Raw genomic sequence first — 18,610 nt, forward strand, 5'->3', positions numbered from 1 at the left:
TGGCAGAGGGAGACTTTTCCAGCCCAAAGCAAAAGGTAACTGGGGACCAAGGAGGACCAGTTAGAGACTGGCATCTGCTTTTCCCTTGATAGTAACCTGCCAATGGGCAAGTGTTGAGCCTTAAACTTGCCTCTGGAAGGGAAAAGGATCACTGAGCCTCTATGGTCCATTCTGCCTTTGGCATCTCTGCAGGCTGCTGCCAACAAAGGTACCAGCTGTGACAGGGTTTTCAGTGGTGTGGCCACACACCAACCACAAAATCCACCCACCTCCTACCCCATGGATTTTAGTAGACACTGAATCACCATTCTCTAGCATGGAACAAGGGTCCTATGTTGTAACCTAAGTTGATCATTTTTTTCTGATTTGTCAACCTTGATTACTAGTTTTGGTTCTCTGTGCCTTAAATATTGAGTCTGTTCTGGTACAGCTATGGTCTGAAGAAGTGGGTCTGTCCCATGGAAGCTCATCACCAAATACATTATTTTGTTAGTCTTTAAAGTGCTACTTGACTGCTTTTTTGCTTTGATAGAAAAGGTATGCGTGTGTCTTAAAGTTGTGGGTACTGGGAGTACTTATAATATTTTTAAAGGAATAGTTTATTTTAAAAAAAAAGGTTGAGAAACACTGTAATGTGCCATGCATGCTTACAGCAGACACACATTCAAGCCGCTTCCTAGACCCATCCTCCAGCTTCCTGTTCTTGAGTTGTTAAGTCCTCTCCAGGAACCCGTCTCCAGTCACACTCCCATTCCCCAGCTCAGAGGTGGACTGGTAACAGGAAGAAGGGGCAGGATTTTCTGCCACCTCTCAAGCCAATCAACACAGGAGTCTCCCGCTTATCTCGCCCACCACTGAGGCTTGGAGACCCTGCTTGCACAGCACTGTTGTTGATCTGTGCAATGTGTTGGGGCATGTAAGAGTTAAAGAGAGGTCTGGATAGTAGATACCATACCAGTAGGGGGACAAGAGGGGCTGACACTATCCCTGTGGATTGATTGATCTTCTGTGCTATTCCTTCCCTTCCTCCCTGCTTGCCCAGGATTGATAAGCGCACAGCTGCACAAAACCAATGTAATTACTGAATGTAATCCTATGTGCAAAACAGTTATATTTTTCCTTCCCAGATGCTTAAAGACTGCATTCAGGGTCAAAGCTCCTCCTTCTCCCCCACCCCCATTCAGCTCTTGATTTACGGAGTTTACGCTGTAAAACAGGCATGCTTACACTAAAAGTGATGCAAGCAATAAACAGTGGTGGATATAATAATAGTCATCGCCTGGCTATTAGCATTCATTGTATGGGCATTTATACTTCTAAATAAGGGTTTAGAGGGATTTGCAATAGATAAAGTGTATTTACATACCATCTTGGATAAAAAAGTGTACCCATGGTTACTTCAGGGCTCACTCAGACAGGTTTGGGGTCCGAGTTGGAACAAGTATGTGCAATATAGAATATTCCATCTGACTCTGGGTCCTCCTGTGACCTTCCAACACAATGTAATCACATTGAAAAACCAACACAACAGCTGGAGAATCAGGCCCAAGGAATCAGTCTTGCATTTGAGGGTGGTGAAGCACTGGAATGCATTACCTAGAGAGGTGGTGGAATCTCCATCCCCAGAGGTTTGTAAGTCCCAGTTTGACTAATTCCCAGCTGGGATGATTTAGTTAGGATTAATCCTGCTTTGAGCAAAGGGCTGGACTCAATGACCTCCTGCAGTCCCTTCCAGCCCTAGGATTCTATGGTTTTATGAAATCCCAGTGCTTGCTTACCATAAATGCAACTCTTCCATATTCTGCACTTCCTGGTTTTGCTGCCCTAATCAAATACCTTTTCTCCTGGGTCTTCAGACAGGCTTAGGTGCAAGGATGCTGTACCATCTGCCTGAATCCAGAAGGTGTAATTATTTGTCTGTGGTGCCACAAAGAATCCACGTAGTCGTGAGCTAGGCAGCAGAAGAAAATCCATGTCATACACAGCATTGCCAAGTCCCAGAAAAACTGCTGGTCCTTCCCATTTAGTAACAGAAAGAGAAGTGTAAAATTTATGTAACAACATGCAAACCTCCTCAAATTCAAGGGCTTTCCCATATTTTAGGCACACAAAACCTGACCCAGTTTTCAGAAGGGGCAAAAATCTTTATGTTACATAATATTGCCAAGAAAAAAGTGAAAATTGACTTTTTAAAGCAGGATCATCCACACTGCTAAGTAGGAAGTACATTCACATTGAAACCTACACAAACTTAAGGGAGAGGCACATGAAAATAACAAAGAGAGAAAGCTGTGCTAGTCTATATGCTATCAAAACAAAAGAGCAGTCCAGTAGCACTTTAAAGACTAACAAAATAATTTATTAGGTGATGAGCTTCCATGGGACAGACCCACTTCTTCAGACCATAGCCGTACCAGAACAGACTCAATATTTAAGGCACAGAGAACCAAAACTAGTAATCAAGGTTGACAAATCAGAAAAACATTACCAAGGTGAGCAAAGTTATTCACAGAATCATGGGCACATTCTCATGTTCCTCAACTAACATCATATATGTCATCATGTGCCAACAATGCCCAGATGCTTTGTATATTCGACAGACTTCAAACTCTCTTAGCCAAAAAATTAATGGACATAAAACAGACATAAAAACACTCCTGATCCACAAACTGGTCAGTCACCACTTTAATGGAGTGGGCCATTCTGTTAATTACCTGAAAGTTTGCATCTTACTGAAGAGGAATTTTCACAACACTTTGAAAAGAGAGGCTCCTAAACTCTCTTTTATATTCAAATTTAGAACATAAGAATGGCCATACTGGGTCAGACCAAAGGTCCATCGAGCCCAGCATCCCATCTGCCGACGGTGGCCAATGCCAGGTGCCCCAGAGAAGGAGAACAGAAGACAATGATCAAGTGATTTATCTCCTGCCATCCATCTCCTGCCCTTGTTCTGAAGGCTAGGGCACCATACTTTATCCCTGGCTAATAGCCATTTATGGACCTAACCTGCAAAAATTTATCAAGCTCTTTTTTAAACCCTAATAGAGTCCTGGCCTTCACAGCCTCCTCGGGCAAGGAGTTCCACAGGTTGACTGTGCGCTGTGTGAAGAAAAATTTCCTTTTATTAGTTTTGAACCTACTACCCATCAATTTCATTTGGTGTCCCCTAGTTCTTGTATTATGGGAAAAGGTAAATAATTTTTCTATATTCACTTTCTCCACACCATTCATGATTTTATATACCTCTATCATATCGCCCCTCAATCGCCTTTTTTCCAAACTGAAAAGTCCCAGTCTCTCTAGCCTCTCCCCATATGGGACCCTTTCCAAGCCCCTAATCATCTTAGTCGCCCTTTTCTGAACCTTTTCTAATGCCAATATATCTTTTTTGAGGTGAGGAGACCACATCTGCACGCAGTACTCGAGATGTGGGCGTACCATAGTTTTATATAGGGGAAGTATGATATCTTTTGTCTTATTATCGATCCCTTTTTTAATAATTCCTAACATCCTATTTGCCTTACTAACTGCCGCTGCACACTGCGTGGATGTCTTCAGAGAACTATCCACTATAACTCCAAGATCCCTTTCCTGATCTGTCGTAGCTAAATTTGACACATTAACATGTGGTTTGAACCGGGATGGGAATCTTTTGGTCATTATAAGGGCTCTTTTGCATACTTGGCTTAATCTAATTCTTGACTCCCCCTCACCCCTTCTGCCCCTCTCCTCTCTGATTTGCTCACCTTGATTATGTTTTTCTGATTTGTCAACCTTGATTACTATTTTCTGTGCCTTAAATATTGAGTCTGTTCTGGTATGGCTATGGTCTAAAGAAATGGGTCTGTCCCACAAAAGCTTTAAAGCTTTAAAGTGCTACTGGACTGCTTTTTTGTTATGAAAATAACAGGAAGGTGAAAATGTCAATGGATGAATCTCAAAAGGGCAGTTCAAGCTGGGGAGTTCAGCCTGGTTCTGCTGTGAGCAGGGGGTTGGACTAGATGATTTCCTGAGGTTTCTTCTCACCCTACTAGTCTATGATTCTACATGCATGCAAAATTCCAAGGGCCAGCTCCTCAGCGGGAGGAAATGGGTATTGCTCCATTAACTTGTAGCTATGCTGTTTCACACCAGATGAGGATCTGGCCCTGCATTCCTATTCCAACCTTTCAGCACACAAGGCCAGGCCAGAATTTTTACTTGAGGTAGCTCCCTTCAAGAGGCAAAACTTTCTGCTTCTGGCTGAGCTGTGCCTACCTGAAAAGCTCTCCTCTCCCATGAGGTATTTCATTACCTCTGCCTCTAGCCCTGGGCAAAACCAAGAAGTTCAGAAAATCACTGATCTGGTGAGCCTGGAACATGCCCTGGGAAGTCAAACTCTTCTCACCCCACTCTGCCCTGGGTTCTCCAAGCAGGGCAACTCAGTGAAGATGAAAAATGTGGGATAAAACATTTAACTGCATTTTTTTAAAAACTTCAAAGGTCATAGAAATTCAAGTATTGAGGAAACTTTTGATTGGAATCATCAGAGTTGTGCAATAAAGCCTGTTATAAAGGACTGTCACATGCTGTTACTGCTTCTTCCACTGCTAAAGATACATACCAAGAAGGACCATCCACAGGTGAGGTCCAGTTTTCAGAGCAGAAGCACTTTTGGGACTGACCTGTCACTTCCGGGACTGACCACACCAGCCCATCACAACAGCCCCGGAAGCCACCCAAAGTACAGGGCAGTTGTCCTGATTTGCCATACACTAGGGATGGCTCTGATGACAAGTTTTCCTCTCCTTTTGAGACCACTGAATACCTGAATGACTGCTGTTCCTGAGACAGAAATCTTTCTGGAGTGCTGGCATTAGGAACAATCTGCCATCTATACCCAGGGGCTGCTTCATTTAGATCGGCACCTGCTGCACCATCCCAGACTTCAAAGAGAAGCCCTCTATTTCCTGAGAAGTTAAAAAGAAAAAAAAATCAAGAATCTAGTCAGCAGTGATTAATGGAAAGTCCAGTATACAGGAGAATTAATAGCAGAACAATGAAAAAGCTGCAGGCCATAGTCTATGTGTTGCTGGATAATGATCTCTGACAAGAGATGTTTGGGGACCCATTAATGGGATCAACGTTAGTTCCAGGCTAAGAAAACTTGAGAGACAATGCCTTCATCTATAGAGTCCCCTCCAGCACACAGAGGAAAGTATCAACAAACTTCAGCGGATAGTGCCTCCAAAATTCCCCACTTAAGGTGGGATGATCAGTACATTAAGTGAGGGAATTCTCCTGGAGCACCAAACAGTATCAGAACAAAAAAGGCCCATGGAAAATATTCTGGATATAAAGGAGACTTGTCCTGTTGGGGAGTAAAACTCACAGATTGCAGAGGCAAAACTGAGGAGTATCGTCAGGCTGGTTCAGAGTTCCTTGGTTCAGATGCCACCCAGAATTCCCAAGTAGCCTTGGAAGTTTGGTCATCAAACCCAGGAGAGACAACTCTGGTTTGGAAAACCCAAGCTTTGGATAGCCCCATTTTTATCGATCCCACCAACAAAATACAGAATGGAGTCTCCATCTCATTTCCAAACGGGAGCAGCTCTGTTTGCGAAGTAAGGCCTTTGCTCTGAGAATTACTGTACCTGCTTGGGGTGCATCAACTCTTTTGCTCTCATCAATAGGTCCAGTGGTGCAGGTAATTTTCCGGGGAGAATGGTGCTTGATTTCACAGGGAACACCTAGCAGTGGGAAAAGAAGAAATAGGCACTTGGAGAACAAGGCTGGAGAACAGTGAGAGATTAGCAGAGCTGTACTGCATCCCTTATAGACATCACTCTAAACATCACTCATATCTCTAGCCAATTTTCATTAGAATTCACATCCATAAGAGCCTCTTGTATAGCAAGTACCGTGGTTCATATGTCCACTACCATAGTAGTGACCTGCATGTGTAGTCCCACTGACTTGACTCAACTTCAGTATGAGTTGCTGGAGCAAATACAATTGGAAAACCAGCTCCTAAGAGAGCTGGCTCCTCTGACCACATATCCAACTGGGCACTCAGTGGAGTGGCATAGGTGTAAACGAAGGCAGAATTTGGCCTGTTGGTCTTTGTTCCGTCACCGTGGTGTCTAAAACAGATTTCTACATTGTTACCTGCAACAGTGACTTGCACGGGCTGATCAAAGAAGTCTCCTGTGATTGTGAGATCACTTCCTCCTCCGCGGCTTCCCAATACCGGAAACACAGACACTATTTCTACACAGGAAGGAAAAGCAGACTCAGAGAATGGACCCAGCTAACAATCACACGCATTTGGAAAGGTCAGTACCACTCCTCCTTCCATTAAAACTAACAGCAACACATGCACTGACCTCACAGAGAACAGGCGCTGAGAATCTAAATGGCCCAAGTTCATCACTAGCTGAATTTATCCAGGAAGTCACTGGAATTACAGCAAGGATTAATTTGATCCTACATGTACAGCTCAGCAAAAGGGCTGTGTATAGAGGGATATGGTAGCTCTTAAAAGATGATGTTATTCACATCTTGAGCAGGCCAGAAGCAGGCAAAATTGGACTGTTTCAGTGGGTCTGTCCCACAAAAGCTCATCACCAAATAAATCATTTTGTTTGTCTTTAAAGTACCACATTTCTGCTGTTTTGTTTTGTTGGAGTACAGACTTACACGGCTACGTCTGTGTTACTGCTTTAGGGTATGTCTACAGAGCAGCCTCAAGCTTTTCAGAAACAGCTTATTTTGAAATAATGCTGCCACACACAAAAACGCATTTTGAAATAGCTTTTAGCTATTTCAAAATACAGCTACACATACAGGCTTTGCCCCCTAGCCCCTCCTTTCGGAGGCGTTATGGTAATGTGGCACTTTGGGATATGCTAATGAGGCAGTAGCACAAATATGCAGTGCCTCAGTAGCATAAGGATGGCTACGCACACTTTAAAACTGCCGGTTTCGAAAAGCACACTTCCCATGTTGCCGAGGTGCGGGGGGGCTTTCAAAATGGCCCCCTGATTTCAAAAGCCTCTTTTTCCCAAAACCAGATGGGAGTAAGGGGCTTTCAAAATCAGGAGGTCATTTCAAAAGGCACCCCAGCTACACGGCAGTTTCAAAGCGTGTGCAGCTGCCATTATGCTAATGAGCCACTGCATATGCATGCTAGTGCCTCATTAGCATACTCTGAAGTTCCACATTACCATAGACTCTCCGAAAGTAGGGGCTAGTGTGGCCACAGCCCCAGAGCCATTGGGTGTACTATGGCTTATTTTGAAATGGATTGTGTTCCCTACGGCTGTGTTTATACATGACCCCTCTTTTCAGAGGGGGTATGTTAATAAGACAGTTTGGGAGATGCTAATAAGCCTTTGGCATGAATATGCAGCAACTCATTAGCATAATGGTGGCTGCACGTGATTTGAAAGTGCTGCTTTCAGAACGCATGCTGCCCATGTAGACAGGAACCTTTCAAAAGGACCCCCCCAACTTCGAAAACCCCTTCTTCCCAAAACCAAATAGGAAGAAGGGGCTTGCAAAGTTCAGGGTGTCCTTTCAAAAGGTACCTGTCTACACGGGCGGCATGTGTTCCAAAAGTGACACTTCTGAATCATGTGCAGTTGCCATTATGCTAATGAAGTGCTGCATATTCATGACAGCAGCTCATTAGCATCTTCCAAACTGCCTCATTAACATGTGCCCTCTGAAAGGAGGGGGCATGTGTAGACACAGCCTGTCTTAGCACCTATTTTGAAATAGGCACCATTCCTTGTAGAATGAGGTTTACCAATTTCGAAGGAAGTCAACTGCTATTTTGAAATTATTTCAAAATAGCGTTTTCATGATGTAGATCCTAGGATAGTTACTTTGAAATAACTTTGTTGTGTAGACCTACCCTTAAACTGTCTGGTTCCTTCTGAATTTAACCCGCAGACATGGCTGTTCTTGAACTTTGTCATCCATGTTATTTTGACTGTTTGGGTTGCAAAATGCATGAGAGAAGCAAGGTGGGTGATCCCAGACCTGAATAAGAGTTCTAGGTCAGCTGGAAAGCTTCTCTCTTTCACCAGCTGAAGCTGGCCCAATAAGAGATAGCACCTCATCCACCTTAGCTCCCTAATTTAGTTTATTAACAGTTGAATATGATGTTGTTAATTCTTAGTGTTTAGGACCAAATCCTGAGAGGTGCTGAGCCTCTGCAATTGCCAGCTATGTAAATAGAAGTGACCATCTGAGATCTGACCTTTAAGCCGTGTCTACACGTGCACGCTACTTTGAAGTAGTGGCACTAACTTCGAAATAGCGCCCGTCACGGCTACACGCATCGGCGCTATTTCGAAGTTAACTTCGACGTTAGGCGGCGAGACGTCGAAGTCGCTAACCTCATGAGGGGATAGGAATAGCGCCCTACTTTGACGTTCAACGTCGAATTAGGGACAGTGTAGACGATCTGCGTCCCGCAACGTCGAAATTGCTGGGTCCTCCATGGCGGCCATCAGCTGGGGGGTTGAGAGACGCTCTCTCTCCAGCCCTGGAGGGGCTCTATGGTCACCGTGGGCAGCAGCCCTTAGCCCAGGGCTTCTGGCTGCTGCTGCTGCAGCTCGGGATCCATGCTGCGTGCACAGGGTCTGCAACCAGTTGTCGGCTCTGTGGATCTTGTGTTGTTTAGTGCAACTGTGTCTGGGAGGGGCCCTTTAAGGGAGCGGCTTGCTGTTGAGTCCGCCCTGTGACCCTGTCTGCAGCTGTGCCTGGCACCCTTATTTTGATGTGTGCTACTTTGGCGTGTAGACATTCCCTCGCAGCGCCTATTTCGATGTGGTGCTGCGCAACGTCTAAGTTGAACATCGACGTTGCCAGCCCTGGAGGACGTGTAGACGTTATTCATCGAAATAGCCTATTTCGATGTTGCTACATCAAAATAAGCTACTTCGATGTAGCGTTCACGCGTAGACGTATCCTTAGTCTGCTTTTGCCTGGACAAACTGGTGATTTTTCCACTAGATGGCAGTATGGCTGTTTAGGACACATAACATTCCATGTGCACACAGGTACTGTATAAAAACAAAATAGCAGTCAAGTAGCACTTTAAAGACTAACAAAATAACTGTATGTGGTTACATGGGGCAACTGCAGTTCCAGCCACCAAATCACACTTTCATAACCCACAAAATGGGTTCTTCAGACAGATGCTCTCTGTTTTCCCAAGTCTATAATCTTCCCACTGAAATGCCATTCTAAGCTTTCAGCAGTCAAGAGTCTACCTCTAAATCCTCAAACCACCAGTCCATTAATTACAGTCATTACAATCAATGGTTAGATCAGACCTTAGTGTGAAAGATACGGCATTGCACCCTGAACTATGTTTGGATTGGATGAGCCAAATGTTTTTTTAACCTTGTTCTATCAGTGACAGCTATCAAAGCTCAGTGCCTTACAGTCCATGAAACATAGACCTGTGGTTGTACTATGAGCTTTAGATGCAGACTTTTTGAATATCATTGCATTAGTTTGCTGCAGAGGATTTAATCTGCTATTGTCTAGGGAGATGTAACCTCTACTTCTGTTTTATACAATACAGTCCTCTACTTAATTACAAGGCAATGCTGCAGTAGTTTCTGATACACCTTCAGCCTAGGACTCTCACCATGAAATTTGCGAGACACAATACAATCAGCTAGGGACAAAGTAATTTTCAGCCGACTGATCCTATCCAAAGCCTCCCATGTGTCGAAGACTTCAACTCCCATGAAACTTCAGTAGGGCTTGAGGGGTCTGAGCACAGTCAGGCACTTAGTGTAGGCCCGGTGGGAAAACAATAGGATTGCTTGGCCCTTACTCCATCTCCAGGCCTGCTGATTCTCCCATGGTTAGTGTTCTCCTGCTCAGTACTCATTTGAGATTTCAGAGCCAACCACAACCAGAAGTGGAGAGAAAGGACATCTTCATAAGGGGCCTTCCCAGAGAGAGCAGACTGACAGTACCGATAGCAGTTTGGCTACGGTGGCATGAGCTCTGGTCAAGAAAATGCCCCTCTGGCCCTCAGTACAATCCTGCCTGACCCCTGGGGACTAAACTCAGGGGACTAACTTGAAGCACGTGCCGTGACACCCAGCCACGCTGCTATTTTTAGTGTGCTAGCACAAGCAGAGCTAATGCAGGTCTGTCCACCTGTGCTGGGAAGACGTAGCAATGGGTTCGTCTACGCTGCAATAAGACACTTGCGGATGGCCCAGGTCAGATGATGGGGCTGTAAGGCTATAAAATGGCAGTGTAGGCATTTGGGCTGGAGTCTGGGTTCTGAAACCCCACAAGGGGAGAGGGTGTCAGAGCCCCATCAGAGCCTCAGATTCAGTCTAAGCCCCATCTTCTATGCTGCAATTTCCTAGCCCTGCAAATCTAAGTCTCCTAAACCAGGCCAGGCCTGGATGTTTTACTATCATGCAGACACACCTGGAGGGCACGTCTATACTGTTTGGAATATTAAAGCTCCCAAGGTCAATTTTCTGGGGTGCAATTTAGCATGTCTAGTAAGTACACACTAAATCAAACATTGAGGGCACTCCCATTCACTCTAGTGCTCTACACAGTTGCAAGAAGTAAGAGAAGTCGATGGGAGAGTTTCTCCCATTGACCTCCTGCAGTGGGGTTGCGCCAGAAATTCAACTTAAGATCCGTCGACTCCAGCTATGCAATTCTTGTAGCTGGAGTTGGAGCTCTCAACTCAAATTTCTTTTGTAGTGTTGACCTGGCCTGAGTAGTAAGGCCCCTCTTACTGCACATTCAGCTCAGCCTGCACTGAAAGCAGGCAGGAGCAGGAAATTTGGTTTCATCCCAATCTTAGCTTACAAGAAAATCAAGGGCTAGATTTTACACCTCATCCTGAGAACCTTTTGATGTTCTCTGTCTGTACAAGACCAACTCCCACAGAATACAAAGGGAAACACACACATGGACTGAAGGCACAATAACACTGGGAAGGAACGTAGGAAGATTGTCTTCCTAGGCATCTTTGAACATGTCATAGGAGAGGGAAATCACTGGGGCAACAAGGCACAGCACCTGAGTATGTTTGATACAAGAAAAGCTCCTGTTTGGCACTGATGAGCCAAGCCTCCTTGTGTACCATCGACCTGCAACATGAGAGAAAGGCCTGTGAAACTCCATGGAATTCAAGCTGAGGATGAATCGCCCCACCAAAGCTGAAGGGAACATCTCAGAATAAACACAGGAAAACACTTATTTTAGGACAACAAATGGTGCTTTTCATCTCTATGTAGGCGGGCTCACTCAAGCATCTGAAGTAAAGCTGGTCAAAACTCTTCAGCTGAAAAGTTTTACCATGAGAAAATGCAGTTTTGTTGAATTTGTTGAACTTTTGTAGAGTGTTCCTACTTTCCACAGGGGAGGAACAGTAAAGAAGAGGCAGCTCCCCACTTTCTGATACTTCACCTTTTCCCTTTTCTTTCAGTCAAAAAGGGTTAAAAAGGAGCACAAGGGAGAGAAGGTGGCAGGGGACTCAAAATCCTAAACTGTAACATGGAATCTTTTTGCTGTCCAAGAAAATGAAACATGACAGTCCAAGTCAAAAAGAAACCAAACAAAATTCTTCCCAAAACCCAACATTTTTCAGTCAAAAGTGTTCACTAATTTTTTCCCCACAGGAAATATGGAGGGAAAAAAAAGGATTTCCAACCAGCTCTAACCTGAATTCATTGGGGCCAGATGGCAGCATTTAGCCACTGGTGAAGCACTGAGGTACAGCAAGCACAGAATGAGTATCGGAGGGGTAGCCGTGTTAGTCTGGATCTGCAACGAAGGGTCCTGTGGCACCTTATAGACTAACAGAAAAGTTTTGAGCATGAGCTTTCGTGAGCACAGACTCACTTCATCAGTGAGTCTGTGCTCACGAAAGCTCATGCTCAAAACTTTTCTGTTAGTCTATAAGGTGCCACAGGACCCTTCGTTACAGAATGAGTAGTAATCCATACTGGCCATCATCAGGGATAGAACCAACTGCCTCCAGCACTAAATACATGAGCCTATATAGGCGGAGCTAAAAAAACAGGTTCAGAGTTGACACCTGTGATCGATTAATTTCCTTAGTGCATTGGGCATGGCACAGGGAGACCCATCACGCACCAAGTCACTGAGTTACACACAGATTGTATCATCCTTTGGAATAGGAAAGCATATCTCCCTGGCCACATCCCCCCAGTTCTTTGCCCTGAGAGTGTGTAAGTAACAGTCTACCCCATCCTCACCCACTTTGGAGAGACTAGCAGCTTTGAAGAACACAGAAGGGGAAGGAAAGTGCACAGCTGTTCTTCGTATTTCCATGCAGCATGTGAAGCTCCTTGGATCATGGACAACACTTCCTGCACTCCTGCTGCAGGCATAGGGGCAACGTTGCCCTTTATAAGCATTAAGTTTCAGCACCATGGTGATGCAGAGATAAGGAAAACGGGTGCAGCGAGATTAAATGACTACCTCCCATGTCATCATGCCTGCTTGACATAGTACTCTGTCCCCTTCTAGTGGTGGCTACACCAGCTAGAGACTGATGAGTCTTCCGTAGCCCAGGTTAACAGAGAGGTGACCTATAGGTCATGCAATAGAGCTCCTATATTAAGCTGCAGAGGTCTTAGGTTTGGTTCTGGCCATTGGTAACCAGGGTCTGTTGGTGTTATACCTAGTCCAGGAAATCCATGACAGAGTCAGAAGTTGAAACCAGCAGTTACTAAGCAAGCTGCCAACATGAAGATTTCAACCAACAGCTTGAGGGGATCTGTGGGCAAAGACAATGACCAGCATGGATACTCAAGCCATTGGGAACAAAGCTTTGGTGTTTAAAGCAAAACCTTCACAGAAATCTCACTGGCCATCAGCTATCATATATCCTTTATTACATTGCATTTGCACAGAACCAGCTGCCCCCTTCCTCCTCACCCCAACATCCACAAGTGAAATTCTGTTTTTGGCCCATCTAAGGACATGTCTACGCTGTGCTATGGTCGATCTTCCGGGGTTCAATTTAGTGCACTTAGAAGGAAGTCAATGAAAGAGTTTCTCCCATTGACCTCCTGCAGTGGGACTATGCTAGAAATTTATGCATTCCAGCAATGCAATTCTTGTAGCTGGAGTTACATATCTTAAGTCCAATTTCTTTTCTAGTGTAGACCATCCCTAAGAGAAATAAACGTTCATAAGTGCAAATGTAGAAGATTTGTTATAGGGGATATGCCCATCTGTATCTAATGGATACCCCTGTTCTGTGCACTAAAACAATGGCCAGAAGAACCTCAGGTCCTTTCAAAATTCTCTAGTGAGAAATTTCATCTCATTGCCTGACTCAGATCTGATGATCAGTTCACACCTTTGAGACAGCTAAGGGCCATGCTGAGGGGTGCATAATATAAGTTCTACAGAACACTTCCAGGTACTCTTCCAGGACTCAGAAATGCAGCTGTGCTTCCCTAGGAAACCACAAGAGAATGAGGCAACATTTCTCTTACTCACTTTCCTTTGTTAAACACTGAAAAGCTAACGTTCTGCGAACCTGTTGAGAGAGAAAACACCTTGTTACTGCAGGAACATGAGGGAGTCTGTACAAAGAGCACATAGCACCAGGATGACTGCAAACCCTATGGGCCTCATTCTCCTTTCTTCACTGACTTTTCCCCATTGTACCTCCATTGACTTCAGGAGAGCTGTTCCAATTTACAGCAAGAAGACAAAGTGTATCAACCAAAGTGTATGAACCGATATCTCACAGAAACTCCTGAGAACCACACTCAAAAACCTCCATTGGACCAGTCACATCAACACCATATTGCACACTCTCCAGCTGACACAGGAGCCTGCCACATAAGTATTATGGGAGACTCTAGGGACACCACATGAGATCAGAACCCAGTTGAACCAGGCATGGTCGAATTTTACATTCTAAAACTACATAACAGAGCCAGGGAAAAGGAGGTACATAGAAAACTTCAGAGCAATCTTGTTGAAAGCCCCACAAGTCCTGTTTTCAAATGTGACTAAGGCCCTGGGGAAGAATAAGTCTCATTAAAAGTCCATGGATTTAGGTTCCCAAGTCACTTTTGAAAACAAGATTTTGGAACTTTTGAAAATGTCACCAAAATTGACTGCCCACATTCTCCCAGATGGTCAGTAACACAGCTAGGCCTCTAGAATCCCAGGCCAGTGGTTGAGGTACTGGACATAAATAACTCTGGACTCCCACCAGGGCAAACTCTTGGACACTGGTAATCATGACGGGCAATTTTCCCTCCAACTTTCTCCTTGGAATGGCCAAGCAAAGACCCACAGTTCAGATGATGAGCAAAGCAGCACCTTCAGAGCCCTAGCAATGTGAATCAATGAGCAAGTGACATTACTGAGCCAACTATCATCACCAAAACCCAGCTGCTCCAGGGACCAAGCATACAGACAGGGACCATGCTTTCTTGTTCACCTCCAGTTAGATATGAGGAGGAAAGTTATCACGTAAAGAAAGGTGCATGTCAAAAATTGGACTAGGGAGGGAAATGTTCACAATACATAAGTCACTGGGTTACACTTATAAGCCCAAAGTTAGAAAGGGCGGAAGCATTCTAGGTACTCACTCCCCACCTGGGTTTCTGGTGGGATGGCTGTACACCCAGGGGATATTTCACTAATCACACCACCTTTCAAGGCAAAGAACAGCATTGTAAGTGCCTACAGGGTTTTCCTCTCTTCCACTGACCGATATAGTTGCCTTCTACACAGCACTGTAAGGTCCCCGTTCCATGATCCATTTGAATAGGGTACCTGTCAAGAGAGAGAGTTGTGCTGCCTTTAGAGAAGAAAAGGAACACAAGGAAAACACAGCAGTACCATTCCAAACAAAACACAGCATGTCTCCAACCCCAGGCCTTGATCCTGACACTGGAAGGGGTGCTTGAATCCTCAGCTTAAACAGGAAGTGAGGGAACATCAAAACAGCTTCTCACCTGGTTGGGTTAGTGGAGAAGGTGTGTAGAAACAGGCATGGAGGGAAGAGGTATAGTCCTGCGGTTGCTGTGTTGCAGACTGGCTACTGGACAGACCTTTCTGGCCATGCCTACATTGCACTGTAAGCCAGAGTTCAAACTCAGGCTAAGTCATCTGCATATGAATCATGCTAACCCAGGGCTTGGCCTCAGGTTCTCAGGACCTCACAGGGGTGGCAGGTTCAAGCCTGAGTCAAACCCTATTGCTGAGAAATATAGATGCAACCCCACTGGACTGCTGCACTAGGAGTCTCACAATCCCACAGCCTGGTTTTCTTTGTCCTCTGGAAAGTCGAGATTGGTGTACAGCCAAACTTCTTCTGCACTGTGCCACAAACAAAGGGCTGGGGTGGCCACATTTGGGCAGGGCAATAGGATGTCTGGGATAAGGATGGTTGGACTTGAGCCTGCATAATCTACTGGAAACACTGGAGCCAGGGGTTGGGATGGGACCCAGGATTCAACACGTCCTAACCCAGCGTAGATGCTGAAGCCTACGTTAACAAACTCGATCTCAACTAACCCTGGGCTTACACTGCAGTGTAAACATGTCCTCTATGTCCCAACAATGTCTTAAAGATGGACTTTGTCCCATATCATAATGAGGATTGGACCGCTTTAAGAAGCACCCCTGTCCAATTGTGCTGTACTAATGGCCTCTAGATAGGGCATGATAGACAGAAGCTGGGCTCTCTAAGGAACCAAAGGGAAACAGAAAACACAGAGGGGAAACTGACAAAGACCAGGAGACTTTGGAAGGAGACCCTTGTGCAGGGAAGGGCTTGGACCAGGAAGCCAGAGGGCTAAAGATGGCAGAGGGCCAGAGAAAGCAGTTTCCAGAGAAGAAAGGAACATTCCAGCTCAGGAGGGCTGGGAGATCTCTGCTGAAAGCAGGGAACTGAGTTGAATTCTGCAGATTTTATTTAGTGACCTTGAGTTTCATTCTTAACTCTGACATTGACATATCCAGTCCCCCGGAAGGGTGGGTCGAATAGAGAGAAGCCTCTGTGAACATTTGGTTATAGAGTCCTGAAGAGGGAAACAGTGGCAGAAAGCTGCAAAGCCACCTCTGGCCACATGAGGGTGCTCAGGAGACAGTGGAACCTGATTACTCCCCTCCACCCAAACCACAGCAGCAAAGTGAGAATCAAGTTCCATGGGTCTTCCTAAGACGAGAGAAACCTGCCTACTGCAGGATTGCCGGAGCAGCTCTCTCTCGGAGGGGTGGTTATAGATTGTGAGCGGGCAGGCTAAGAATGTTGTTAATGATGAAACTGCTTTGGAAGAAATCAATGCTGCCAAGGGCAGTTTTGTAAAAGTTTAAACAATGTTTTGACGAATGGCTTAAACCCTCGGCAGGTTGGCCCGGCCACTTCCGTATCACAAACAAAGACCTTTTCATCAGTGGTGGGGAGGAATTTATTATTTAAGGCAGTGGAGATGGTTTGTATTTGTCTAAAGAAGCAGACAGGAACGCCAGTGCCAAGAGCTGTTATCCCCAAGGGCATGAAACTTCCTCCCCACCGCCTCTGCCTGACCCTCTCTGACTTCTTCCCTGTTACACTCCATTCAGTCACTTACGCCTGCACTTAAAGTGCATGAAGAGACTTCCAGCCTCTGGGTCACTAAGAAGAGTACAATGGACTCCTGCTTAGCATAGCTGACCCGGCCTGCCAACTGGTGGAGCAAAGGGGGAAGTTGCCCCCAGGCGCAGCATTTCAAAGGGGCCTGGAGCTCCTACTTTGGCAGTGGCGGTGCAAGCCAGAGCTCTGGCCCCCTTTGAAATGCTGCAGGAGCACTGGTCCAGCAGTGCATAGCCGTCAGGGAGTGTGGGGGGACCCCAGTGCAGCAGTCTGGGCAGCGCTAAGGGCTGACTCTCCTTGGCCCAGCCCCTTCTACTCTTGGCCCCGCCCTTCATGAAGCATGGAGCCAGGTGCTCCTCCCACCTTGCCCCAGAGCCCATGGTGGCTATCAGGGCCGCGGCAGCTCGCCTGGCATACACTGGGAGTTTAGCCACCCATTCAGCTGCACTGGTACAAAGCCCTAGTGTGCCAAGTCAATGGTGATCCTGTCTACAACCAGTACCGGTGCAGCTGGCCCCACCTTAACCCTCAGGCTGCATCATGGTTTCTGATGCTGGGGCTTCGTATTAGGAGCCACTAAAATCCCAATGGCAACAAGATCATTACCTCCATTGATCCTTAGAGCCGCTGATCAGATTGGTGCCAGTGGGATGGGTCTGTTCTTGCAGCCCAAGGATCCTGAGGAGCGCTGTGCATTCCAGCCCTGCCCGCTGCCTGCCCCCTGCACGCTCCTAATACTCCTCTGTTACTGCAGAGTGGCTATGCTGATGTTACACTGGCCCATTCCCTGTGGCATAGAAGGACCTTGGCTGTCAGGAACTGTGAGCTGGAGTTCCATCACCTCAGCTTGGCGCTAGGCTGCTCTGCCCTCAGGCCAGTTAATGAGCCCAGTGGGGCTGCAGCACAGTTGCCTGATTGGCAGGGCTGCTGGCTTTCTGCAAAAAGCCCACAGGTCTGCATTTAAACTCAGCAGCAAGGGCAGGTTCTTGGCTGTTCCATGCTTAAAAAGACAGCTGAAACCACTCCTGTGTCTCACCTTGTTCCCTGTCTCACTCCTGCCCATTCCAGTCCCACTCCTATGCTTCATTCCTGAACCAGTCACCTGGTTCCTGTTACCAGCTTTAGCCACTAAGCCAGGCTCCAGCTCTAACCACTAGTCCAGCTTCCTACACCCCAGACACTTAACAAGGACTATGGAATTAGCTGCTTGCCATTCTTTCACTGCACATATCCTAGCATGCCACTTGTTCTCAGTTGGGCAAACATTAGAGGCAAGAGACACAATGTTCTATGCAAAGAAGCAATTTCATTGAAAACAAAATGTTCTGTAAAAAAGTGACCATTTCAACAAGGTTGTCCCTAGAAAATTATCAGAGCAAATTGTAAGTGGCTAGGGGGTAGTCAGGATCTGTAAAGGATCTGGTGGCTCACAAATTGAATGAGTCAAGAATGTGATGCAGCTGTGAAAAGGCCATTTTTCCTGGAGTGCAGTGAAATGAGTGGTGTGAGTAACACACACAGGCTATGTCTACATGAGAGGATTTTGTCAACAAAACCCAGCTTCTGTCAACAATATCCATGGAGCATCTACACACAAAATGCACTTTGTCAACAAACCGTTGACAAACCCCAGCACTTCCACCGGCAGCCTCGTGCCTCTCCATATTGAGGAATAATGCCTTTGCTGACAGTTTCCTATCAAGCAAAAAGCAGTGCAGGCACTCTGGGGCCCTTTTGTAGACAGACAGGGCTTGCAGTTCACCAGGCTGCCTATTTGCAGAGCTTCTGGGCAACCACTCTGTCAAGAGCGGGTCGGGCAGTCTGGCTGCTCTCTGCCGACAGAGTGGATTGCTCTTTTGATCCACTTTTACGAGTAGACGCAATCTGTCGACAGATGTTTTGCCAGGAAATCCCTTCCGACAGTCACTGCTGTCAACAGATGCTTCTCGTGTTGATGCAGCCAAGAAGCAACTGTCCCATCATACTTGG

The 18,610-nt window shown here is 45.9% G+C and overlaps 1 protein-coding gene across 14 annotated transcripts in view; it reads right to left on the bottom strand.

Moving 5' to 3' along the window:
• Positions 1–18,610, bottom strand: part of PKHD1 (PKHD1 ciliary IPT domain containing fibrocystin/polyductin) — a 455,042-nt gene that overhangs the window by 414,089 nt on the left and 22,343 nt on the right. For 13 of the 14 annotated variants that reach the window (XR_012645152.1, XM_074991417.1, XM_074991418.1 and 10 more), the window contains exons 9-15: positions 14,753–14,817; positions 13,522–13,561; positions 11,065–11,135; positions 6,151–6,252; positions 5,637–5,732; positions 4,811–4,952; positions 1,837–1,951 (exon numbers count right to left, since the gene is read on the bottom strand). Coding sequence is in view for 13 of the 14 variants with exons in the window: in XM_074991417.1 (XP_074847518.1) it covers positions 1,837–1,951; positions 4,811–4,952; positions 5,637–5,732; positions 6,151–6,252; positions 11,065–11,135; positions 13,522–13,561; positions 14,753–14,817 (631 nt within the window). In the remaining variant the exon portion in view is untranslated. Of the gene's footprint in view, positions 1–1,366; positions 1,478–1,836; positions 1,952–4,810; positions 4,953–5,636; positions 5,733–6,150; positions 6,253–11,064; positions 11,136–13,521; positions 13,562–14,752; positions 14,818–18,610 lie in introns of those variants that run through there. The other variant, XM_074991422.1, reaches the window with a different exon arrangement.

Source organism: Carettochelys insculpta, chromosome 3, assembly GCF_033958435.1.
Source record: "Carettochelys insculpta isolate YL-2023 chromosome 3, ASM3395843v1, whole genome shotgun sequence".
Classification (NCBI taxonomy): Eukaryota; Metazoa; Chordata; order Testudines; family Carettochelyidae; genus Carettochelys; species Carettochelys insculpta.